The following is a 27,707-nucleotide window of genomic DNA, read 5'->3' on the forward strand; positions in this document are numbered from 1 at the left end:
ATCCCAAAGGAAACAAGTAACCTATGTAAGACATTTATGCTAATGAATTACATTAGCCAAATATTATCATTACCACCTGTCCAAGTTGGCTACAGATCAGGTTATTGTTGGTGAGGGAGGATAAGGAGACTTTGAAGTATATAAACAAATGATTTTTGGCATTAGCTCATAATAATACTGCTCCTTTTGACCACAGCTGCTTGTTAACTGAGGCTTTATGCAATTGTGGTGCTGGTATTCTCTCTGTTAGGGTCTGTCCCAGTCAACTGCATTTCGGCTCTGATCTATTCATACTCTGTTCTCTTCAGATCAGCTCTCTCTTTGTTGAAAATGAATTCATGCATGTTGGGCTTGGGTGCGTTTTCCATGGGTCTGATTCAGAACCATAAATAGTTCTATAGACTGTGGTAAATCCTAATACTATGAATAGATAATGAAAAATTAACAACAATTGACCAGATTCCAATATCGAACCCCCTTTTAGTGATCAATAAACTAACATACGACATCTAGATTTTTCTAGTGGAAATCACTGAATGAGCTGCCAACACCGTCGTCTGGACATGACTTTAATGTTGCCCAGTAACTCTGAGGTCATTAGCTAAGGTGAGAGTATGTAAGAACAAGAAGTGTTAACTGAAATTATGTGTGTGTGTGTGTGTGTGTGTGTGTGTGTGTGTGTGTGTGTGTGTGTGTGTGTGTGTAGTGCTAGAGTCCTTAACAGGAGCCAAGACAAACACCAGGCTGGCATTTACTTTGCGCTTGGAGCAAAGATGACTAGTGATCAACACACACACACACACACACACACACACACACACACACACACAGACACACACACACACACACACACACACACACAGACACAAAGGAAAGGGTGAGGCTGTGTGCTAGAGAACATTCATGAATACCTGCGGATAAGATCTTTCAGTTTGTTGTATAATGCAATTAAATATACACCTATTAAACACTGAAACCTAAAGGACAGGTCAAGATACGGGTCACTGTATTGTTTTTATCCAAGCGATGTGACCTTTCGAAAACCTTCGCTCTGTGTGTGTGAGCTGATCTGTAGCTGATAATGCTGTAGTGCTGTGGGTGCTGCTGGGTCATGCCAGCCTGGACTACTCCACCAGCAGCTATCTCATACCTGCCAAGTGGAGGTAAACATTACAACACAACGAGGATTTTCCATCCTACTTTACGCTCCAGTAGCACGAAAAGAGAGAAAGAAAAACACACATGGGGGAAAAAAAACAAAGAAGAATCTCAAAGACAGAAGAACAGGGAGTTCCCAAAAGCTTTTTTAGAGTTGTCATACAAATGGTCAGGAAAATAAATTATTAGCTTCTGCTCTGGAAAAAATTCACCTGCCTGTGAAACTGTATTATCAACAGTCGCATCCTCATTCAAACAATAAGCATGTTTTAGTTTCCTGATTGCCACTTACTCTGCAAACAGACATCTGGTTGGTGGTGAGGGTGCCCGTCTTGTCAGAGCAGATAACAGAGGTACAGCCCAGTGTCTCCACAGAGGGCAGGCTGCGAACAATGGCATTTTTCTTGGCCATGCGACGTGTGCCGAGGGCCAGGCAGGTGGTGATGACAGCAGGCAGGCCCTCGGGGATGGCAGCCACAGCCAGGGCCACAGCAATCTTGAAATAGTAGATCGCCCCTCTGACCCAGGAGCCGCCATGGACGGGGTCTCCGAAGTGGCCGATGTTGATGACCCACACGGCCACGCAGATCAGGGAGATGACCTTTGAGAGCTGCTGTCCGAACTCGTCCAGCTTCTGCTGCAGCGGCGTCTTCTCTTGCTCCGTGGATGCCATCTGGTTACGGATCTTCCCGATCTCTGTGGTCACGCCAGTAGCGATGACGACACCTATGGCGCGGCCTGCAGCAATGTTGGTGCCCTGAGGGAAAAAAAAAAAAAGGGTTCGGGGAAGTGAAGCAGACACATTTCTCAGTTATAAAAAGAGGAAAAAAAAGAGCAGAGAAGAGAGTTTCCATCAAATTGAGCAATGAATCATAAACATACACACATCAAGCAATGACTAGATCATTAAATAAGTGATATTACCTAGATTCCACGATGAGACTAAAGTGAGTGTTTTATTAAATTCCTGTTATGAAGGCAGAAGATAAACATGACTCAGGGAGCTGCAGGGAGATGTGCTTACAGAAAACAGCATGTTCTTTTTGTCCTGGTTGACAGCTCTGGGGTCAGGAACAGGGTCAGTGTGTTTGATGACGGAAACAGACTCCCCTTAAGAAAAGAAAATGACACAGTTGTACGTGATTAGACCTGCAAGTTTCACAGGTGATAAGTATTAGACCAACAATGGGATATTTCGACAGCATCCAAGCCAAACAAAGTTACATTCATAGCCTAAAGGGACTACTATCACGGAATCTAAAATTGTAGAACAGTTATAACATTTGGTCTTATAGGTTCATGCAATAAAAGGTGCAATAAAGGGAGTGTACTCTGTCTGAATTATGAGAAAGCCTTCAAGCAGGATTAGTTCATTGAGAGATGAGAAATACCCGTGAGGATGGATTGGTCCACTCGCAGGGTGGTGGACTTAATAGAGGTGACCCTGATGTCAGCAGGCACCTTGTCGCCAACTAACAAAACAAACACAAAAAACACACAACAGGTTGAGATTACCAAAAAATGAATGTTAAAATATCAAGAAAAGCAAAATCTGTCTAAGTTTAACAAGAGTCATGCTAGCGTCTTTCTGAGGCTGTACTTCAGCTTTGAGCTAAATGCTAACATCGATACTGTATGCTAACAATGAAATAAAATAACGAGCAGGTATAGGCCTAATGATTACTATGTTCACTATCTTTGTTTAGCCTGTTAGCGTGCTAACATTTGCCAATTAGCATAGAGTACAGCTGGCTCATGGGAATGTCATTAGTTTTGCAGGTACTGGGCAAACTGAAATTTTGACCTGATCAAAACAGAAAACTACTTTCTGTGGACCTTTAATAGATGTTAAGTCATTTCACTCAAAGGAAAAGTCAGAGGATTACACTTACAATATACAATGTACAAAATTTGTGCCAATCCACCTCATAGATGTCAAGTTATTTCACTTAATAAGCGTCTCAAAGGAGTTTTAAATCGAAAGCAACTGGACTTGGTTATTTGTCTAGGAAGACGTTTCACCTCTCATCCAAGAGGCTTCATCAGTTCTTTCTCGCAACTGACCAGGCTGGGACTGGTCCAACTGACCAGTTGGACCAGTCCCAGTGACCTGGACAAATGAGAATATTCACAGGCCCACTTAATAAGTGAAATCCTCAACCTGCTGGTGGTGGGTAGAGGAGAAGTCAGAAGATTACCAAAGTCATTAGAATTTATCTTTAAGAGAAAATCAAAAATCAATCAAATTAATCAATCAAAAATAAATAAATAAATAAAAATAACACCTAACACCTCGTTTATTTTCTACAGATTTTTTTTATTTTTTCTCTCCCTCTCAATAAATCAAATGACATATAACTCATATATCTATAGCAATAACGAAAAGCTGTCAGTTGTTCTCTGTAGTAGTGTATGCCATCATGTTACGTCACCTTATATTATGTTATGTCATGTCCTGTTATGTTACGTCTTTTTATGTTACAACTTGTTCCATTATCACTTCCTTGGTCTTTATCTTGCTTCACAAAATAAAAAGAACAAATAAAATAAAGACAGAATTTGTCATCGAGAAACCATGAATATGAGGAACTAATTTTCTGGTAATCCATCCAACAGTTTGACCATGCTAGCACCTTGACTCTTGGGATGGTGATTTTGTCATTCCACTGATTCCAACTTTGACCCAAAAAACTACTGGATGGATTACCATGAAGTTTCTTATAGAAATTCAATATCCCCAGAGGATGAAGTCTCATTACTTTGGTGATTACCTGAATCACCAAAGTAATGAGACTTCACCCAATCCTTCCAGTAGGTTTTTTTCATCTGGGTCAAATTTAGAGTCAGTGGAATGACTGACCGACTGACCGACAGACCAAAATCACCATCCCAAGAGTCATGGTGCTAGCATGGGTAAAGAAATTACACAGAAGGCCATCCAGGGAGCTAACACGCCCACCTTAAACAAACAATATAAAGAAAACAGGACAGTGAAGAGGACACTCTCCCTCTAATAAGTTTGACCTTCGGCCTGTGTTGAACTCCTCAGAGGAGTCCACAAGTGCAGCTGCAGGTGAACAGAGTTACACCCTATCGACTGTCTGTGTTCAAACAATAAATCCCTGAGCAAAGAAACATCGGTGGGTTCAGCCTCAGGCTGCAGCCGCAAGTAAATAGCGGCTCAATACAGACTCGATGGAGTCACGTTGCTGTTTTAAAGTGATTGATTATTTCACCTCCCGTTTGATCTCTCCTCACTCTCAGCAACTCTCTGTGTTCCTCTGACACACCACCTCCTCACACACGTCAGACATACACTACAGATGAAGCCCACACTAAATCCACAAGCTGCATTTCGTCTTCTCCACCATAGTCTTATAATCTGCTTATTAAGCCTGCATATTAAACTCGTATTTCTCAGCCAGTGCTAAGTATCCAGTGCCCCAAAACAAAATGGTTATTGCTTCCTCTTTGTCAGAGCCCAACAACGAACATTTAATGAAAATATTTTCATAAAAGCAGGACAGAGCTGGCTTGTGAAAAATTGATCATTTGATGTAGTCAATCATTCCTGGGGCAGAGGAGAAGAAAATGACTGAAAACACTCAAGACAGATGTAATATTCTTCATTTGTTTCTTTCCAGCATGAGAGATGAGGAAGAAGACTTATCATTATTATTGTCATAAGTGTGTAATAAACATATCATTAATGCCAACGTTAATCACAACCACAACAAGGTCTCCCTGTGGATCCATCATGGTTTTTCAAGATGAAAAGGCTTGGACGTCTTTTTGATTTTGCTCATGCACTGAAAGACACTCAACAGGCTCTATGTTGTCGGTCTCAAACTGGTGATAAGTTTCTCAGTGTTCATTACTTCTTTGTTCTCCATTTCTCTCCGAGCTCCATCAGCTCCTTCTGACATTTGCTTAGCGCTCCGAGACTCGAGAGGAATTATTCTTTTTCCTGACGGGACAGAAATGGAGAGAGCGAGAGAAATGAAGAGGCCCCACTGTTTGTAAGCCTGCACTTCCATTTCTGTATCTCTCCACCTTTCTCTGTCTGACACACATGGGTTGTGAGAGAACAACAGTGGGAGAGGCGGAGGGGGAGAGAAGTGTGTGGTTTGTTTGTGTGGGAGGTGGCTGGGGGCTACAGGTTCACTGTAGCAGGACCGGCTGAGGGCAGAGAAGAGAGGCTTTTCAAACGCCTACCCACAGACTCCTGCTCCCCCATCAAACCTTCACTCTCTGCCACGGCCTCCCACGGACACTCTCCATCTGCTAGAGGAGAGATTTAAATCTATCTCAGCCACGGTGAGTTCAGATAAGCAGTGTTTTAAATATTACAAAGATCAGAAATTTCCTTGGCTATTATTAATAGTGAATTGAGTATAAAAACAACAAAAAATATTTAAAATGATGATTGCACATCAGTATTCATGAATAAATTGGAACGTAACACATGCACATGATGAAAACAAATGAGGAAGTCAGCTGGTTTGAACAGTCAGAGCTCATTTTCCATTTGGTAAAACTGGATTCCAAACAAAATCTGAATGTCTTGCATAACATACTGGCAAGGACGTCTTCATTCACGTGCAGGATAACCGTGACTCGTTACTGGGAACAGCTTGGTGTGGTGTAGCTTTCAGGTTCTGTGTAAACCATCTACAAGTTCCTGACAACCTGACCACTGCATCACTCACGTCTAAAAAAAACACAGGAAAGTTCCAGTGGAGGCGCAAAACACAACTGTGTCGTAACCGTGGCTGGCATCGCCGGAGTGTACCTACAAGAAGGCAGGCGGGCAGCGGCAGTGGAAACTTGAGTAAATATATTTATGTTCCTTTCTCTCCTCAAAGGCACTTGTGGTCAACAGTGTCCTTTTCCGAGACCTCCACACAGTTTATTTTACCCCCTAACATCAAGTTCCCATGGAACAACCCCTGGCTAATCTGAAGAGCAGGAAAGCCTGGGAAATCAATGTAGGAAAGGAAAATATTAATTTGTTTTCTTTGTCACAATATCCCTACATATTTCAGTCAGGAGGGTGGTGCTTGAAGATCCCTGACACACATATTTTCTAAGTGAGAGGAGCGTGTGGTGCAGTACCTACCTCAGCTGTTTACCTCTGTTTAAAACTGCTTAGCAACAACATTATGTCAGACTGAACGAAGTGCTGAATATATGACTGTGTATATTTTACAAAAATGCAGCAGGGTGCATAATACCACTATCAGGCCTCTTCTTAAAGTAAACTTTGACAGTAAAAGCAGTCAGTACTTAAAGTTCCAGCCCTGATGAGTCCACTCGTCTCCCACAGACTTCGTCTTCACACTAACATCTACATCCAGTCATCTTTGCTGGATACAAAAAATAAATCCTCACCTTCAACTGCACATACAGCACTTGAAGAAAATGATGAAGTACATTAATTAAAAAGAGCATTGACAAAAAATATAATATATATAATATAAACAATGAACACACTACCTACAGATATCAGAGAAGCCAGCTCACTCTGTATTTTCAAAAGAAAGCTTAAAACTTATTCTTCACCTTAGCCTTTAACTGGCTTTGAAATCTTGCACTTCAGACTTCATGCACTATGCACTGCTCAGCACCTCTCTTTAATGCTGTTATAAGTATTGATGTCTCACTGATTTAATGCTTTCTAGGTGGAAAAGTTTTAGCTCATTTCAATTATTGATTTATTTCATTTATTTTATCTACTTTTTTCCATATCTATGTTTTTTTTTAATTTTATTTTACATCAATGTTTTTTCATTTTACATTAATGTTTTTAACATTTTTTTATGGGCATATGGGATTCACTTGGTGCATGTCATTTCTGTGCTGCATTTCTTGTATGAAAGGTGCTACACAAATAAAGTTTTTTTATTTTATTTTTTTATCAACAGATGATGAGTTAGCCTTGGAACCCAGTTTGTTATCCACTGTCCTTGGCCACTCCCCACAATGGGACAACCAACATGGCTCCACCTGCAGCTGATGACAGCCAACTAATATCAGATCGCTTGTTCAAACAGCAGCTGGTTCATCTGAAGTCATATCTGTCTCCCCTGCACGCTGTCATCACAGGTGTCGTTAAACCTCAAGCCCTTGTGAACTTCAGCGACACAGAGACGAGATGAGACGAGCGCGGGGTGTTGTCATGGTGACACTGCTGGTGTTGACAGTGATGGCAATGGTAGTGGTGGTGGATGGGGGTTTAGTGGAGTCATTTCGCTGCTCGCTACCTGTGTGGGCTTGTCTGAGTCTTGCTGTGTGAGCACGCATGTGTGATTGAGGACACCGGCTGTAACAAGCCCAAATTCCATGGAAGTGCTATTTGTCACACAAACACCTACAGAGGCGTGTCTTTCCCACACAAGTAATGTCAATTAGGCTCTGTAAATAGCAAGAGAAACAATTTCCAAGATTTGATTTAATTTTCTAAAATGTACAACTCTGACTTGCCAGTGGGGGCCAGACTGAGAACCCCTCAGTGATCGTTACTTGGATGGATGATTTAATTTGCATTTTAGAAACCTTGTGCTGAAATCAAATTGAGCCAAGGCTTCACTGTAACCAGCGCAGCGTGTATAATCCCTCTCCTTGCCTCTCTGTGCTGCGCTTATGAATGAACGCTGTGATCTCTCACACACTTCCTGAGCTCTGCCTCCTTTCTGACACATATACACACACACACACACACACACACACACACACAGCTGCGACCATCTGAGACACAACACTAGCCGTGCAATTGCAGAGGATTACCCTCCCGAAGCCGGTCATGTTGATGGCGAAGCGATCTCCTTGGTGCTGCGTGTGTGTGTGTGTGTGCACATTAACTCTGGCACACACAGATGTTCTGGAACCAGAGTGACAACAAGACTATTTTTAGCAGAGGCTGCCCACACATGGGCGAGTTTACAGCCGGGGAATTGCGTGTATGTAATGTAGAGGAGTGTGAGTGAGGAGCTGACAAACATCCAGCAGTGTCCAGGTGGTGAGACTGAGAGCATGGAAAGCAAAGGCAAGGGGAAAGCTGTGGAAAATTAAACTGGGCCTTAAATACAAGGGGTGACCACAGCCACTTACACAGAACCTCACACACACAAATAGACACAACTGGAGAACAGCCCTGGCACCTGCACATCCAGAGAGAAGACTCTTATGTAATCTAGTCTGAGATATTCCAACAGTGCTTCCAGACTCATGAATTGGTGGCATAGGCTGTGTGTGAGTATGTGTGTGTGTGTGTGAGTATATGTGTGTGTGTGTGTGTGTGTGTTTGGCAGTGGCAGTGGCGGCACACAGGCAGCTGGGTGACAGCTGTAAGAGTCCTCTGGAGGTTGACAAAGCATAAATTAGTCTCAGTGAGTGACATGAAGAGTTACGCTGGGTGCAGGCACAGCTTACCTGCCACCTCCACTATGTCCCCTGGGACGATGTCTCTGGCTTTGATCCTCTGGACAGCCTTGCGGTTCATGCGGTACACCTTTCCCATCTCTGGCTCGTACTCTTTTAGGGCCTCGATGGCATTCTCAGCGTTGCGCTCCTGTGCAGGGAGACGTGTCAGAAGTCACCCCAACGAGCATTTTAAAATTTCTTGGTAAATTGAAGTTTAACAATGAAACAGGTTATTCTGATTTAAAATATGCAGGTCGTTTCTGAAAAGAATATTTTTAAACACAGATGAATATGAAAATTTTGGTCATGCTTTGAAGAATAATCCACTTGTTACACTGTGTGTAAAGCAGAGCAATGCAGCACGACTTCTTTCCCTGAGTGCTGACAGACGCTTGCTCTTGCATCAAACGTTCCTGTTTTCTCTTCCACACAAATGAATCAAGGGCTTTTTGCATGAGCTCTGAGGTTTGTATATGTTTTGACCTGATACTAGGATATGCAGATGTAAACAAATGGTGCTCGTGTGAATTTAAAAAGACACTACAGATGAATCCTGCACTGGCTGGTGGACTGGGTAATTTCTTTTTACAGCCTCTCCTTAGCCATTGTTAGCCCTTGTAACCATGAGAACACCAGCTGGAAAGAAACATAACACATATGCATACACACTTTACACAGAGGCACAGGACGAAGAGTCTATCTCACCTGCCAGACCCCAATAACAGCATTGGCAATGAGGATAAGAAGAATGACAACAGGCTCAACAAAGGCGGTGGTTGTCTCCTCTCCCTCCTCAAACAGAGCCAACACCTATATGAACACACAAAGCAGACAGACATATTATACTGCAATCCCTCAGGTCACATGGTTGCCCAAAAACATTTTCAAGGACCGCTTTCTCTGAAACATGTTTGGGAGGAAAAATGTCTGAATGGTGGTGCAGGAAAATCTGGAGACAGAAAACCAGACTGAGATGGTATTTGGACAGAGGCTGCTCAGTTCCAGTAAGTGTGCGTTGCTGTAGCCGTTTTTTTTTTTTTTTTGGTCTGATGCAGCCCCACAGCCCCGTCAGATGGATTCAAGTGCCTCTTGACTGACACCACCGATCATCCAAGGGTGTTCATTTTAATATATTTTAACCTGGGTGTTGCTTAACACTAATGGTTATACAAAAGTAGATATTGTGTCAGTGTGGTTAAGTTTGCATTCATACCACTACTTGTCAGGGCAGAGGCTGAACATCACTTTACCTATTTAAACTGTTGTACTTAAAGCTATGTTGACTACTTATCCACTACTTTACAGGTTTAGACCTCCCTGATCACTTGCTTTAACTTTTTCATGTATTCATATTTGCAATGCACAGTGTTCAGGTGTTTAAGCTGATTTCAGTGTGTGGATATTTCTATTTTTCAAATTAGTTGAGCTTCTCTACAATTTTTTCTACGTAGCCCCTGGCAACTGCAGAGCTGCCTCTGGTTGGTAATCAGGTGTGGCTGAAGTCAGAAGAGATCAAATCATGGCCTGCTCTATTCACAACACTCACACTTAAAACAGAAAGGCTGAGAAATGACCAGAGAGCCCAGGCCCGTGTTCTGCAGTAAATACTGTTAGAGGCTGTGAGCAACTCAGGCTGGAAATAACTGCAAGAGAAAGATGCTGCAGAGCCGAGTGAAAACACTAGAAAACCTGTTGCTTTTTTTTTTCCAACAGTGGCTGTAGGCATTCAAAACAAATATAATAAATTAATGCAATACTAATTAGTCCAATATGCCTTTGTCTATCCACTCAGTAGACTGTTCAGTCATACTAATAAAACTGGTCCAAAATTAACAAAAAAATTAAAACAAAGGGTAAATAAAAAAAATTAAAAAGTCATTCAGAATAAAAGTTCAAAACACACACACAAAAGCAATGACAAGAACCCTAAGTGTCTGGCTGGCTTGAGCAGAAGGATGATGCCTAAAATGACAAGAGCAATAAAAATAAATTAAATCCTGCAGGAAGTTAGATCAGTGGGGAAATAAAATCATTGGGATTACACTGAATGAACTGGGCCAATTTAAAACACTGTTATTCTTATGAAGCCCAGTTTTGCAGGAGCATGTTCTGTAGCACAGATCAGCACCAGTACACCAAAGCTCTTGGATGGTAGGAAAATCACACACAAATGAACATTTACATAAGGATTTTGTGAGATCGAGTTCTTTCTGTGGTGCCGTGACTGCATACCCGAGTGTGAGCCATGCGTGGTTTGAATGACAGGACAGTGAACAGCTAAAATCGTGAGAACGATGTGTTTTAATGAAAACAAATGGTCTTTCACCTGCAAGACAGAGACAAGCTTTTGCAGTGCCTACTACATATTATATAACTTTCTAGTTGAATATCCCTGCAGATTTGAAATAACTTTGACATTACCATGCAGTTAACGTCTGTGTCTTCCGATCTGAGATGAGACGCAACTGATATCTGATGATGCAAAATATGTGTGCCAACATCACTGATTGAAATGTTGAAATACTAAAAGTGTGTGCCTCCTAAACTACTGTCTGACCTTGAACAGGGTCTTTTTAGTTGTTGCACATATGATTCTGATCACATGTACAGACTGATCCCTGTTCAAGTGATCAGAAGCAAAGCTGGCTGCTAACTTTATCTATTTGTCGTTTGTTTCTGGGCAGACAGTGTACTGTTAGAGATTTTTTAGCTGAAAACATTTGCCTGCTGCAATCAAAAGCAACATTAATAAGAGCAGTGACAGTGAATCAAAACAAAACATTTATGCAGTGAGCTGAGAGACACTAAAAGGCTCGATATAAATGAGGGAAACTGCAGAGTCAGGTGATAATTCTGTGTGAGTTTGTTGCTATGACTGTCCTCTTTGAGTTACAAGTGGTCACATGATCCACTACAAATAAAAAAATATATATTGATATTAGCTGCTTTAAAGCAATGCCTCTAAATTGCTATAATAAGTACGTAAGTGTCAGGTTGAAATAACTAAAAACAGCAATGAGTGTTAAAGACATTTTATTTTTTTTAATGACACAAACTGGCTCAAATAACGTTTCCACGGAGACAGTTAATATATGATGGAAATACTTTCATGTTACTATTCTTTTTATATTTCTCTATAGCCAGATGAAATATGACAGCTGAATACTAATGGATTCTGCAAAGCCGTCAGAGATGGCAGTTACACTATGGTGGCTTTTATAATAAGAAACAAAGTACATCTTTGGGAGATGGTAACAGAAAAAGCTCCCCAATGCAACACAGAAATGACTTTATGTTTCCATTATTTTATGTATGGCGGGCACAGAAGTTGAAATTACTGCACAACAGAAGCAGCAGAGAGAGAGCAAAGAAGAGAAAAAGTGGATCTATGTTGCAATGATCTGATGGGGCTTATCAAATGATAAAAGAGTCTATTCTCCGCAGAGTATTGAGCACCAGCGTGTAAGTCACGGCAGCCTGAGCCTGGTCGATAGCTCATCATTCCCCGTCATTTGGGACGGTAAATCTCTCTTCTGCCTGAGCTGAGATTGGAGAGCAACAACGTCAGTCCTCTCACTGAGGACTGACTCAGAAAAACACTTCACACAATCAGCACACGCTGAGAGCAGTGTGAATACCTCACTCCTACTTTCAGATGAGTAAGATTTCTTCTGGGTTTTAGAACCTAATGAGGGGATCTGCTGTAAATTTAGTTGCTAACTCTGTAATCTGAAACAAATTTCAGCTCAACTTCAGTGTTGGGTTTAGAAATCAAAGCTTCATCACCAAAATAAAGCTCCCCTTACAGCTTTAAACACTGCACTCCTCACACCCCACATGCATAACTGAACGCTGAGACACATGCCGACAGATGGCCCATTATATCCGAACGTCTCCAGAGTTTTGGAACATCGCACAGTGACAAGCAAAAATGGAAAAACACATTTTATTCATAACAAATTGATCATAAGGTCACCAACTGAAAAAAAGTAAACAAAGGAGGCTTAAGATACAATTCAACTGTCACTTGACTTTTTAAGTCCCTTCCTGTATACTCTTGAACTCCTCAGCATTAACTCAACATCATGAAGTGGAAAAACAAATAAAAGATCAGCCTCTTTCTTCCCTAAACTCAAAGGGAGGAAGTGCTCTGATTGTTTCAGGTGGTCACTGTGGCTTTCTGTGTGGCTCTGCTCTACTAACCCTCCCAGAGAGCTGACTGTCAGCTTATTACTTCACCAAATTGAAAACAGATAATTCTACGGAATAAGAATAAAACAGAATAAAAATTGTTTGATAAATTCAGGTACAGTTAAGGATGTAGGTGGCTGAATTTGAACTAAATTTGCCCTTTTTTTGCTGTAAATTTGTTGTCATATATGATAAAGTTGCCAAATCCCTGACCTACTTTGTCAACTAACAAGCTTCGCTCTTGCAAAGGAAGCAATGGAGTCTAAACATGTCAGGTTGATATTCAAAATAACAAATGAGTCCCTGGTTAAGGTTTAACTTTCACCCCCTGATTCTGCTGGAGACATACAAACTGAGCAAATAGAAGAGATAAAAGGTTATAGAGGACTAGAGGAATATAATTCACCAACAGACATGCTGTGAATTTTGCTGCTCTTGAGTGCATTGTATTTTTGATTTCAGGTCACAGGGAGCCTTGCTTTAGTTACTGAGCTAAAACCTCTCCAGGCAGCGATGACATTGTAAAGCATTAGGGTCTGTGCGGCAGTGGAACAGGGGCCGTGCTCCACTATAAACAACCTTTTTAAAGTAAGGAAAGCCTAATTTACATGAGGAAAAGTGAGCCCACACTCCAAAAGTCCTGCAGTTACAGCCCACGCCTGCACTCCGAGCCTCTCACCAACGCGGGGAACAGTCAGAGAGGATATATTGTGTCATATACATTTTTAGAGCAATTTTCCTACTTTCAGAAATAGCAGCAGCAATTCCATCCCGAGACACCGGGGACGTGCTGTAATAGATGGAAAAGTTATTATGCAGTCAGGATTCCCCAACTCCACCCCTCTTCGACCTTCACCGCCCTCAGAAGGCAACCAGGGTCACAGTTGGAGGCGCTGCAGCAGAGGGAGTTTTGATTGATAGTTTTCAGCTTAAGTGCTGTGCCTGTTCCCTTCACTGAAACCATATCAACACTGGATGGAACAGCCTGTAATACACAAGTTTCCACATGAAAAGGGACCACAAAGTAGGTTGAACAGCCTTTAACAGGGGAATAAAGCCGCCTAAAGCTAATGGAGCAGTTTATTAGGTGGCAATTTCCTGGCCAATGCCCAATTTGGGTCTAAATTCCCATAAGGGTCCATTTGAGAATCAAGATCGCGAACAAACACAAAGAGCCACTGGCGTTTTGATTAGGTGGGTCGTACTTACAAAGGAGACACAGGCAGCTAGCAGCAGGATCCTGACCAGGAGGTCTTCAAACTGCTCCACCACCAACTCCCATAGGGACTTGCCTGAAATATACATAGACAAATAACCATCACACACCTGTATGCATCACGCCAGATTTAAAGTGTGAAGGAGGAGTAAAAATGTGCTTTTATACTATATAGGGTGGACAGGATCAGTATGATGTATTATATATTTCATGTTTATTTGCTGCTGTAAAGCAAGACAATCCCTGTATTTACAGAGGAGTCATGGTGTGTGTCCATGGGTGGAAAGCTGCAGTAGTGTACACTCCCAAAGTTTACCCCTCAGTCTACAGAGAAGAAAAGATCCTGGCTCAAGATACTTAATCAGGTAGTAAAGGGAGGAGGATTGCAGCTCACTGGAAAAATCAATATTTACCTTCTTCAGCCGGGAGCTCTGTGGATGTCACACCACGTCAGTTGTAAAGGAATCGAATTGGCAGGGCCGGAGAGAGAGAGAGAGAGAGAGAGAGAGGGGGGTGGGGGGGTGGAGGAGAAAGTCAAAAGGCAGTTAATACATTTGATTAAGTCAGCCTGACTTTGAGATGCAGGTACACAAACAAAATACTCTGCAGAATGGTCCCCCTTGGTTATCATGAAAATGCTGCTGAAAATGTTATGATGAAATGCTGCAGGACAGCAGCACAGCAACACTGTTGTTCTTCAAGTTGAGAATTACTGTCTGCTGTCGCACTCTTACTGAAACAAACAACTACTTCTGTAAGATATGAGTCAAATGATCCTTTATGGGTTCTTAACTCAGGATGTTTTAAATACCTCCTTCAGGCCTCCAGAATCAGCTCAGCTGTATAATGACTCAACACAGACATTATGATGACAAACAGCTTCATAACCAAACAAGGCTGTCTATGTAGTGCGAGTGTTGTTGTTGTTGTTGTTGTAAGGGTTAACTGAAGTCACTGATGGTCTGTCTGCTCACAAATGATTTCAAATCAATAAAAAAGTGACACCATGCGTCTCTGATGAAGAGGGTGAAGAAGTTCTTGTGAAATTAATATCTCACCTGTCAAAACAAGTCTCAGTTCTGTTAGGTCCATTCATATGTACTGACACACACACACACACACACACACACACACACACACACGTGAAGGGCTGTGCATGTACATTACTTTCTCAACTAAGAATTTGATCGAAAAAATAGGTTTTTTAAAAAAAAGCAGGATATGTTTCCAAATAGCATGTTGGCATATTCAAACAGTCCAAAACACATGACATTTATTGTAAAACCATAAACACAGAAAATATTGACATTTGAAAAACTAGAATCAATTAATGTTTGCCTGATGAAGTGACTGAAATTAATTCAATTATAAAACTAGTGATTTCTCTGTCAATTTACTAATTGTTTCAGCTCTAAAATCTCCAAATATTCAGTGCTGGAAAGTAAATTTACTCAAGTACTTAGGCACAATTTTGAGGTACTAGTACTTCATTTGAGTATTTCCATTTTTACACAACTTTATATCTTTATATTCAACAACTACATGATTGTTTTATTATGGGTTATAATAAAATAAGATACCCAGACATAAATGAACTAAAATTAGCCCAATCTTTAGCAGCAAATGTTAAAATGATGTTAATGTATGTATAATTATAATCCCATAAGATAATATAATATTATATAACTCTTTTATTATTTTTTTTGTATTATATAACTTGCTTTTAAGTAATTTCTTAAACAAAATGTTCAGTATCCTTTGGTTCCAGCCTCTCATCTGTGAGAATTTGCAGATTATTTCAGTTTTACAGCAGTGTAATATCCACATATTTGGGTTTCAACTATTGGTTGCCAGAACAAACAATTTGAAGACCTCACTTTGAGCTTTGGGAACTTTTGCTACTGTCATTTCATTTTCAATTAACTGAAAAAAAAAAAACATGAAAAAATTTAAATAATCGATGGCTGGAGCTTTGTCTGAAATGACTTTCAGAACAAAGCTAACCTTTGTTAGCTTGCCCGGTAATCACAACTGTGGTGGTCGCTGACTTTCATACTGCAGTCTCAGTCTCTAAACTGCTAGTTTATTTTTCAGTCTCAGTGGTCAGTGCAGAGGCTGTTTCCTGTACTAAACCCGTCCTCAGTCTGTGCGTAAGCTCCCACGAAAACAAACCCAAGAATAAAAACACATTGCTCTTTTTCTTCACATTGTCTTGTTATTTTTTCCATCACCCATTTACAAAGAAAAGCATTCTTTTGCATTTTGAGACAAGCTGAGCATCTTCACCACCACTCTGATTTGATTACCAGAACACAACACCCACCACACACATGAGTCACTGGTGTGAGTAGAAAACACATCAGTCATATTCTAAAAACATTTGAAATGACAAGTACTGTTGATCAGTGTCACCATAATGAGACACAGGCGTGCTTAGTCACTGCATTTGTCAGGTCCTCATCAAGTCCAACGCAAAGCTACGACTGAACAGGTCCAATGTAACAAACAACATCCCTCACATCTGAAGAACATGATGAGTGATGATGACATCTGATTGGCTTATTTTCTGCATCTTTCATAAAGGTCTTTGTGTTTTGTCATGATTTCTTTCTGGAAAACTGGGTTTTAGTACATCCTGACACCACAGAATAAACAACATACTATCATTCGTTATCCTGTATCTCATAAGATTATATGCAGTGTAAAGCAACGAAAGAACTTGAATTACAGCATGCATTATAAAATGATTGGAGCAAAGCGGCTATATTTAGGAGGCAGTGGGCTGTAACCCTAAATGACAGCAGTGTTCTCTGTGAGCAGTGGAAACCTCGTGTTTCCCTGCATGTTTTGACCCAGACCGTGCTACACGCGCATCAAACGTGACCCTGTGGAGAGGGGGGCTGGAAAGAGGAAGGCCCATGACGTGAGCCCAGAGCCTCCTTCCAAAAACAAAACGCTTGCAGGCACTCACATTACACATGCCTCTGGCAGAAAGAGAAATTATTTCACATCATGACTTCTGGAGTCAAAAGTGTTTTTCAGTGGTCAAGAAACAGAGAACAATATGGAAATTCTTTTTTTTTCCCCACTGAGATGAAAAGGTTTGACAATTTCAGGTGGAATAATTTACTTAATTTGGGGGTTGAGATGGATTGTTGCTGTACAAACAGGTCATTAAAGAACACAAAAAAGTTCTTTAATAGACATTTAAGCCCAGAACTTTGCTTTGAACATTATTAGTTTTGCATTGTCTGATAGAAACAGCGTCCTGGGAGGACTGACCCCTGTGCAGAGGTCATCCCTCAGCTCCATGAATGGCCACCCTCAGCCTGTGTAACATAGCTGATGAGTCACTGTGAATAAACTCGCTGTCTGGAGGGTTTTCAGAGTTCAGTTTGGACGCATATGAACTCACGGGGGACTTTTGGCTGCACTCTGCCAGCAGCAGCAGCAGAAATGTGGAGAAGTGGGTTCTGCTGTTTTCCATGCTCCACCAGTCTGACATAAGCCTGTTTCCCCATTACTGTGCCTCCCTGGTTGTATAATGTTTTTATGGCAGACAGGCTGGCTGCAGCTCGAGGGCAGGAGACAAAGACAGACTGACTGAAAGGACAAGAGAGACGAAAGGGGAAAGAGCGAGAGAGGGAGGGTAAGGGCTGGAGGTGTGGAGCGGGGTTCCCCTGCTTCCCTCTGCCAAGGATTCCCTCACAGTCATCTGGGCTGTGTCAACCCGAGGCTTGCCCAGGCACATTCCTGAATACTGACTTCACCTCTCTCTCTCTCTCCCTCCCTCTCTCTCGCTCTCTCTGTCTGTCTCTCTCTGTCTCTCTCTCGCTCTCTCTCTCCATGTCCCCACAGCACCTCCCCACCTCTCCCCTCCACCCTCCTGGCCCAGACAATGAATAAAAGAGCTTGTTTACACGCAGCAGAAAATCGAGCGGTGCCGAGCAGAGGGGAGACACTTCCTGGAGACAGTTGCCAACAACAGCAAGGAGCTGGTTTCTCTGAGAGTCAGGAAGCAAAGCAGGAAACTGGCCATGTATCTGCTCTGCATACCATGTTCTGATAAAGGAGCTTTCACTGCAAGCTCCTCTTCTCTGTCTAGTCTGACTGAGTCCATTAACAAATTACAGCCTGGATTACAAGGACCCCCAGTAAACCTCACATCTGAGTGTGGTTAAGCAGTAACAAGATAGAGTTCAAGCTGTCTTGTGTAAACTACAAACACGAGAAGGGTTTAGCAGTTACCATGACAACTTGGATCACGAAGGCTACTTGAAAACGATCGTTTCACAAAGTAATGTGCTCGGGTCTGTCAAAATTTACCAAGAATAACTGTTATGCAATCGGCAGGGCCTTGATACGGCACGCTCTGACTGCAGGCATCAAAAACCCCACACATTCTGATGTGAACAAGTGTAATTCTGGCCTCCGCAGGCTGCTAGTACACAGTTACCATGAGTGATAACATGCAGGCAAGCAGACACGCCTCCAAACAAACAGCTAGCAGCCAGCTGATGAAGTATGCATGGAGATACAGTTGTGCTGCTTCGTTAAGTGGCTCCAGCTCCAGGATCACGCTCCATTCACTGACCGTGAGAGAGTAAAACAGGCCTATAAATATCACGATGGTAACCCCTAATGACAGTCTACTACAGCCTCATATATCCACTCACTCTCCTAATGTATTCTCCCACCGGAAAAGGTCTGAATGCATTAACCATATCACATGTGAATTATAAATGTACCCCATTCTCCTCCATAACCTTATTATCTCTGACACACAAAGGGCACCACAGGTAGCTGCAGAAGAGACGTCTGCAGCCTGACAAAGTCAACGTTTCCTTCATTTACATAAATGTCAATGGAGGGTTTCCCTTCTCTGAGGAAGTTATACACAATCGTGTCAAGTGGGTGAGTGTCAGCAACTATCTTTAGGCATCCCGCCGCCCTCTGAGAAGCTGCTCGGAGGATCAGTGCGGGAGCAGAGGAGGAAGTGGTACCAAGTCACTAATCATTCCTCTGCAGCATAATGAAACAAGGACATGGAGCCTGACGTGCAGCTACTCTTCACTCACTATCAGCCCAGAAGCCTCTCATACTGCTGTTTTCAAACACAGAGATCAAACAGAACAACAGCCACGCTAGCAGCAGTACTTTGAGCTAAATGCTAATGTCAGCATGCTAACATGCTCACAATGACAACACTAACATGAGGATGTCTAGCAGGTGTGTGTTTGGTGTGTTACCGTGCTAACATTCACTCATTAGCACAACACAAAAAGCATCGCTGAGGCTGATGGGAATTGGGCTGATGTCATTTGTTTGGCAGGTATTTGGCTATAAACCGAACTACTGGGCAAACTTGATTTGGCAGTAGATAATAAGGGATCATCACTAACTGACAATAAAAAAAGCTTAAGCTTATGGTGAAGCTAGAGGAAATATTAGGGGATCACTAAAGTCAGTAGGATTCATCCTCCGGGAGCCATGGATGTCTGCATTAAAATTTGTGTCAATCCATCCAGTAGATGTTGAGATATTTCTAAGAGTATAACTTTAATCTGGTGGTGCTAAAAGAGGAACCAACATCACCAAAGTCACCAGGATTCATCTTCTGGGGACCATGAATGTTGTGGCAATCCATCCAACAGCTGTTAATTTCCCTCAGGACCAAAGTAACATCAGCACTAACATTTTCCCACTGACACATCCAGATTCCCAGGCTGAGAGGACATTGACTTTTTAAGAGTACTCCAAACAAAATGAAGGAAATTATGGTTTCATTGCAGTGAAAGGAAAATTGTACTATCACACAGAGGGGGAAATCGACACTAGGGGTGAGGAGTGAGAGAGGAATGAATTAATATTATTTTGGCTGCTGTGTTTGCCTGTTATTCTCTTCATGCTGGAGACAGAGAGAGGAAATACCACCACCTGTCAAAGCTGCACTGAGATCATTCCTTCTGAGGCTCATCTCTGAAAGATTACCGTCTCAGAAAAGTAGAATTTGCATCAAAGTGGAGATTTTATCTTTTCAGGCCAATTAAGACAGCAAATGTCATGAGATTCAGCTCAGTGGCTGCTGCAGCCGCCCATTGGTTGGACAGTTTCTGACATCATCAAACTGTGGTCAGGGAAAATGAGACTGGATTTTTCCTTGGGACGTTGCACACAATAGAGCATGCTGAAATTACACTGCAGCATGACTCTGGATGTTTTAACTTGGATTTTCACACACAGAACCAAACCATAGCTTACTAAAGAGCTTCAAATCAACAGATTTTAATCAATCTGATGAAGAAATTTCATTTGCCACAAACATTTGCATGGCATAGAGGACATGAGCTGTGGTAGAGTGAAACTGTTGGAGATTACCTAAGATAAGACATCTGTGTTTGTGCAATGACCGAACACATAACTGCACACACACTGTATACAACTTGTTGCACATTAGATTCAGGTTTAAGTACACACCAAATAAGCATCTTGCTCCATATTTTACAACACAATACTGTGTGGTGAGCACTACTAGCAAGTTACAGAGGAAAAGGAAAAGGGCCTGTCAACTGAGCAGGACATGCATGAGGTGATTAGCACAGAGCTGATATCTTGTCAGGGCTTGGAGCTTCCTCTTTAGGGCTACAGCTGTGCAAAGAACCATTTTTGAACATCTCAACAGGCTAGTGAGGAGGATGGCACCACGCCACCCAATAGCCAAATGGAGAAACTGAATGCTGTGAGAAATAGTCAGCAACCTCCCCAACGGCAGACTGAAATATCTGTGTTAACACCATGCTATTTATAGGCTTTATTCTAGGTTTGGAAACCGGAGCGACACTTCTATCCAATCAAACGCCTGCTACAGTACAACTTTACTGATCTAAACCCTGAAGGCCAATCAAACCACTGACAATTTCAAGAAAAGGTTTAAAATAATTAGATATATAAACCTGAATAAGAGTGGATGTAAATGTCTCTGTACCACATGATGCAACTTTGAGAACACACACTTTTAGCATATTAAGATAAAATTACACTCCTCTGTTATACTTCAGAATCATTTTGGTTTTAGTCTGATATTCTGTATTATTCAAAAAATCCAAATACAATACCAAAACAAGCAAAAAATTGATCCTAATTACAAGTATTACCTACCATGTCACTGGGTGACATGATCCATTATCAGGGCAAACATGGGTACTGTAGTTATTTTGACTCGATTACACATACACCATCCTGCTGCTGTAAATCCTCATCACAGTGTTCAGCTGTTTTAGTAAATTATTAGGCTTTTTTAAAAAAAGGTAAAGTATATATTTTTGACCAATTTTTAAAGATTTACATCTTCAGTTGGAAACAGTGGGTTTGGCTCTGAGTGCCACAGACAGTACAGGAAGTTGGAAAGTTTGAGACAGACTGACACATTCTTATCTTAATCTTTTAATTGTATTTTGTGATAAAAAATACATAATATCAACCCTGGGTTTTAATATCAATACGACATTCACATCCCTCTATATTCGGAATATTTTGATGGACTGAGTAAAGATGATACCCATCTCCTAAAAATTATGTTTGCAGCAAGTAAAAAGTCATTACAAAGATCTGGCTTTGGAAAAATTGCCTTACTCCTGGCCTCTTTATCAATATTGTCAAACAGATGACTTACTCCATACGGCTCCAAAAAGAACTGGGAGAAAAACAATGGAAAAATGGTGTGTTTATTTAGCCATTTAGCTAGCTCTTTCATAATTATTGTATGTAACATGTGCAACATTGTGTTTTAAATTAGTAAAGTGACATCATGTGATTTCATGTCTGTTTTTGTTTGTTTGTTTTTTTGGGTTGTTTTTTTCTTTGCCTGTTGTTCTCATAATGTGAAAATGTCCATAAATAAAAAGTCATTAGTTTAAATAGAATATAAAGTACCACACAGGATACCAGCAAGGTGTCTGAAGGACTGCTGAAAACAGGGGAATTGTTCAGAAATGTGTGTTTAGTTTGAGTTCAGATTTAAAAGTAAAAGAGCTTGGATATAAAACTCCAACATTATTTTTCATAATGAAATAATGAATAAACTAACAGGGTAAGAAAATGATTTTCTTGCTTTGTCTTGACACCATCTTCTTTTCAATACTACTTGTTTATTTTCAGCTGAATCTGTCACAGTGAAGTGGAACAGGTTCATCCATCGGACCCAGGCACATGACTTTTCTAGTATTTACTTATTTTTTCTAGACACACAACTCACTGTGCTGAACAGACAGCTCATCTCTATGTGAATGCCTTTAGGTGACCTTCTGTGCACTTTATAGTATACACTGAAGGCAGACACATACTGTACAGCATATGCTGCCACTTCTTGAAACACAAACACCTCTGAGTACGCGTCTCCACAGTGGACCGGACGGTGCTGTAGCAGAGCGTCCGGACAGCAGACGGCAGCAGCAGCAGCGCGTTAGGCCCTGGTGACTCAATATCATCTTACCATGAGGGCATGATGGTGACTGACAGATGAAGAGGTGGGAGAGAAGAAGGCAAGACAAGTGACAGGCCAGAACAGGATCACAGCTTCTCTGGAGGCAGCTGAGCAGGCATGCACAGAGTCGTGGGAAGTGACTCAAACGACTTATCTACAGTTTAACTCTCCCTTCTCTACCCACGTCACCCCAACACTGCAATATACAGACACTGTCAACTGGACAGTTTTCAGAACAAGTGACAATGAAGTGAAGGCCAACAACCCCTGATTGAGGAGCGCACATCAAGAGCGTGGAGGAAGAGCAGGAAGCAGCAGAACGCCTCTCGTATTTCAAACACAGGAGTGAGTAAGTCAGGCTGCTTTTATGTTGAGTTGCAGAACAGGAAGAGAGACAACACTGTGAGTGAGATCCCACTAGCGGAAGTTGTAATTATTTGTGGCAGAAAACAGGGTGAGGAAAGTGCAACAGCATTGCATAATTTACCAGGGATGGTATCACCTACAGATCACTAGCAGCAATGGACTGCATCAGTGACAGAACTCTCAACGCCTCTAAGTATCACAAGGTTATTGCATGTTCTCCTTTGAAAAACGTGTCTAAGAACTGAATCAGACACAAGAATTAAAATTGTGTCATGTGAGTGAAGTCAGCAGGAGCTCAGTGGAGCATGTGCGCAGAAGAAAAGGCCAATAAGTTTGTTTTATTTGCCATCACCGGATATCGGGAAGATTGCTGTTGTTGGCTCCAAGTCAACATATGTCTGTAACACTGGGCACTGTAAAGTGATGGTGCAATGATATGCGTTGCTAGGTTGTTTAACCTGAATATGTTGCGCAATTGTGCTTTTCTCCTGAAGGGAGTGTCAAGTTTTTACAACCTAGACTAATTTTGTTTTCAGCTGTACAAAGTAATTTGAAGAGTCTCCATTCAGACTTTAATATTTTAAAGCCTGAAGGACTTCAGCTTTGACGTTGTTTTTTGTCAGATTAAAGTACAATCTCCAAAATGTTAGAAAAGGAATCAATAAACTAACACCTCCTTTTTCCCTGGACACTCCTTCACCTGAGTGTCAGCTCCTATGACCCCCACCCTCAAAAAAAAAAAAAGATTGCTCATGGGGACAATATGCCCTTTTACTGACAATTTCTAAAAATGAACGCACTGTGCCTTTGAAATCGGGGTTGTGAGGGCACAGAATACAATCATCAAGCACCACAAGCTGTAACAGCACAAACATTGTTTGTGCACCCACACACATGGAGCATGTGTGACTTCCTTTACAACATCAGAAACACATATTTCAGGCTTGAAAGTGTCAAACTGCCTAGTAAATTGAGGTGCATGTAGCTCTTAACAGTAAATTAGCAAGACTCCTGTAGTGTGTGTGTATCTGTGAATGAAGTTGCAAATAAAGGAGCTGCTAGTGGACCATAAATGTGGTAAAGGTGCGAATAAAAGGTTAGCTGCCACCTTTCGGCAGCACAGACTTTGTAGAAAAGACCGTCCAGATGTGGCAGCTAAGCTCATTTTCCAACTTCTTAGAAAGGGATCAGAAACCCTGACGCTTGTCAGTGGGGTTTCTCTGTCACAGCACATGAAAGTGCCCACATGAAACCAGGATGCCTGGACGACACTTGCCATGTGTGCCACTGAAAAAAAAGACTTTATATGCTTTCCTATAACATCATACAAAGTAAATATCTATAGAATAAATACTTGAGCCACTCTGCTATAAATGAATGGGACACCACAGGTTTAAGTTTGAATTAATGTTGCCATTTATGATAATGGGAGAATAATGCCATAACCAGGACAAAACACAGAACTTCAAAGTTATCTATAGAAGAAATGAGGCAGGACACACTCACAAGTATTAATTGTGGGGTTGAGGGGACAGATAATGTTTCTGGAAACCAGCTTTGTTTAAACTCCTTCTTCCTCCACCCCAGAGATCCGGAGGCAAATCGAGTGTGTAAAACCTCTCCAGTCCCACAGAGGAGTCTTCTGTCTGAGTCAAACATGTCACATTGTCCTCTGTGCCTCCTCCTGCAGACGCTTGACGAGATGCGTTGATGGTAAAATGACAGAAGATCATGTCACTGTCATCTCCTGTTCACCCTCTCGTGTCCAAACAGACACAAACACTCACACAGAGCTCAGACGCACAGTGGAGATTTTGTTTGTGGACATGTTGATTTAGGTTAATGATCCTTCTGATAATCAGATCCTGCTAACCATTACGCAGAGTGAAACACAGTGCATGCATGTCAGCGGGAGCGAGGTAATCGTACCACCCGCAAACAGCTTTGAACAGACGCTCCCTGGAACAAAACACCGCGGCTCACACAGAGTCCTTGCAGTCAACTACAAAGTCTGCGGTTTGTGTGCAGAGGGGAAGGAGCCATTTAGCAGCTGTACATCACTCTGCAATGACATGTACTAAAATAGTAAACAGACCAAAGCCAATTTATTACTCTTTTTTCCCCTTTTTTGGCTGGTGGAGGAGCAGCTGGAGTGGATAACCCCCATGCAATTGGCCCCAAAAAGGAAAAAGGGTATTCCCTCCCTCCATTTATCTGCAACACACTCGTATAAGACAGGAAGTTCACAGCTAAAAGCGAAAGAGATGTTATCTGTAGCAAGACGTTGCTTTTTTCCATGAAGTCATCACAAGCCCCTGGGTAGAGTGGCTGGCTGCAACAAAAGGGCTTCTGTTTGACTGGCACAATGTGCCGCTCTACTCCACAGCTTGGCCACACATGCAAATGACAGGCCAGGAGGGAAAGGTGTGGCAATGTCAGGTCCGAGCTCAACATGAAAATACTCTTCAAACACCAGCTGAGTGTAAAAGATGATGGAGACTTCGGGGTGGGGGGTGAGGCGGGGGGGCTCGTGTGTGTGGGAGCTGCTGCATGATCCACACTGACAGAACCTATATTTTCACCTGTAACACTCCTGATAAATAGCCATTTTACTTGCACGGTTAGGGTTTTGACAGCAGAAGTCAGTGTTCTTGAGATCTTTATTGTTCTAAAACAGTCTATTTGAAAAGACTTCACAAAGCCACTTCCCTCTGTGATCTTGTAATCTGAACTGCAAAGTATACACCATGTGGAGAACAACTGCTGAAAGTGAAAACAGGTTGTTCAAGATTTTCTGTTTCGTTATCTTCACCACCTCATCCTCTTCCACTCCAGTAGCCTGAGCCTGCCAGCCCTGCACTTCCTGATCCCTGCATGACAGCCAGGGATGTCTTGTCTTCACTCACACTCACACACACACACACACACACACACACACACACACACACACACACAGCAGCAGCACTTACTGTGGCAATACTTGGTCAGGGAGGGCTGCAGGTTCGTCTTTGATAAGATTTCTTTGTTACTATACTTGACATACTTTCAGACCAGCCCTGACATGAGGTGACCTCAGGGGACTGGCTGAATAAAAGAAAAATGGATGAATTAGTACAATCGATCAGAGTTTCTTTGCACTGAAGTCTCTCGAAGTGTTAGCCTAGGCTGCTTGAACCCGTGCGATGAGCGCTAAATGATTTCAACACGAGCATGTGCATCAGTGGTCGTGCCACTTACATTTCCACTGACTGTGCGCCAGAGGGGTTTTTACGCGCACGAACAGCCTGAAACACACCAGCAGCAGTTGGGTTTCCTGGCAAATGAATCGATACAGGCTGTAATACGCGGCAGCTATGAAGTGAAATTTAAAAAATAAAAAAATAAAAAAATAAAAAGGTAAAATATAAAACTACTCACCGTTCGGTCCATATTTCTCAAAATTGACTTTGACTTGCTCCAGAGTCAGCCCAGTGTTTTCGTTCACACCGAAGTTGTCTAAAACTTCAGTCGCTGATTTAGTGTGCGCATTTTCCATCTTGGTGGACCGGGCTTAGATGATCAGGCTGAAATGCATGTAGTATCGAAATGCATGTATTGTGGCAATCGGAGGGTGTGCGTGTGTGTGTGCGTGGGGGGGGTGAAACGGCAGTAATTTCCACCGATGGACGTTCAGGCGGCTGAGTGTCTGTCGCTTTGCTCTGTCACCTGTCCCCCCTGAAGAAAACCTCCGGATCCGCGGTAGAGACGCTGTTGTTTCTCTTTTGATCGACTGCCGCTGCTACTTCATCTCCATCTGAAGGTGTGCTGTGTCTGTGCCGGGGCGGACCGCCTCTCCTCTGTTGAGCACTCCCTCCTGCGCTCCCATTGGCTGCGTGTACCTGAGCGGAGGGTTCAGCCGCCTCATGCAAACGCTTCAGACATCTTCGTTAAAAACAGGATCCGTGCAGCTCCGTCGATCCTCGTGTTTGCCACAGAGCAGCTTAGTAAAGGTTATAGTTTGTGCTCGTTGCTCTTCACAGGGAAAGTGCTGCTTCTGAATTTCAGCACAGTCAGCTGAATCATCGCTCCTGGATCTGAAAGGGACGAGGTGCCTTGCTCAAGGACACCATGAAACAATGGTTTTCAAGCCCTCAGCATCTATCTGCTGCTGTGTGTGTGAGATCAGTGCAGAGTTAAAGTGCTGGTTTCATAAACTGCACAGTTTCAGCCCCGGAGCCAGTTGCACAAAGATCATGTTAACTTAGTCAATTAGGCCAGTTTTAGATTTGCTCTAAAACTCGTCAGATGAATGTTGAACAACACAAGGCTGACTCCTTTTAAACTTAAAAACACAGCTTCTCTACCAGGCCACTTTCCACTGTGATCTTCTCGAGAAAGAAGAAAACATGGCGTGTAATTTGTGGTTTGTTATTGAGTCAGCATGGAAATAAAGTCTCTGTAGATGACATGTAATCACCTAAAATATGGGTATTTTTGAATTTATGCATTTGTTTCATATATCACTGAATTTTAAATGCTGATGCTCATGAGAGGTGGACAGCTTGAACTAATTTGTCAGTGTGTTTTTAGTTTATATATATATATATATATATATATATATATATATATATATATATATATATATATATATACACTGAAATCTAACACAGGATCAGAATCTGTTTTAACGGGCACAAGGAATCCAGTTCTGGCCAGTGGTGACTCTCAAGTGACACAGAAAATGTAGATATTATTCACAATATAGTACAGCTCTACTGCACACACACAGCACAGTAAAACAAACAACAATAATGTGCAACATGTATGTGAATTATTTATGCAATGCAGTAACTATCTGAAGAAACTAGATTAGCAGATGACACTGGTCAGCTG

At 41.9% G+C, this 27,707-nt stretch overlaps 1 protein-coding gene across 2 annotated transcripts in view; it reads right to left on the reverse strand.

Moving 5' to 3' along the window:
- atp2a3 (ATPase sarcoplasmic/endoplasmic reticulum Ca2+ transporting 3) overlaps positions 1-26,678 on the reverse strand; it is a 46,151-nt gene extending 19,473 nt beyond the window's left edge. Inside the window, exons 1-8 of one of the 2 annotated variants that reach the window (XM_071460575.1) lie at positions 26,253-26,676; positions 14,401-14,418; positions 13,981-14,063; positions 9,286-9,390; positions 8,590-8,728; positions 2,550-2,630; positions 2,183-2,268; positions 1,451-1,915 (exon numbers count right to left, since the gene is read on the reverse strand). In XM_071460575.1, the coding sequence (XP_071316676.1) occupies positions 1,451-1,915; positions 2,183-2,268; positions 2,550-2,630; positions 8,590-8,728; positions 9,286-9,390; positions 13,981-14,063; positions 14,401-14,418; positions 26,253-26,370 (1,095 nt within the window). In that variant the 5' untranslated portion in view covers positions 26,371-26,676. Of the gene's footprint in view, positions 1-1,450; positions 1,916-2,182; positions 2,269-2,549; positions 2,631-8,589; positions 8,729-9,285; positions 9,391-13,980; positions 14,064-14,400; positions 14,419-26,252 lie in introns of both variants that reach the window. The other variant, XM_071460576.1, reaches the window with a different exon arrangement.
- Positions 26,679-27,707: the final 1,029 nt, after the last annotated feature.

This window comes from Trachinotus anak, unplaced genomic scaffold (assembly GCF_046630095.1).
Source record: "Trachinotus anak isolate AG129_WGS33_773 ecotype Australia unplaced genomic scaffold, CSIRO_AGI_Tana_v1 ptg000024l, whole genome shotgun sequence".
Taxonomy (NCBI): domain Eukaryota; kingdom Metazoa; phylum Chordata; class Actinopteri; order Carangiformes; family Carangidae; genus Trachinotus; species Trachinotus anak.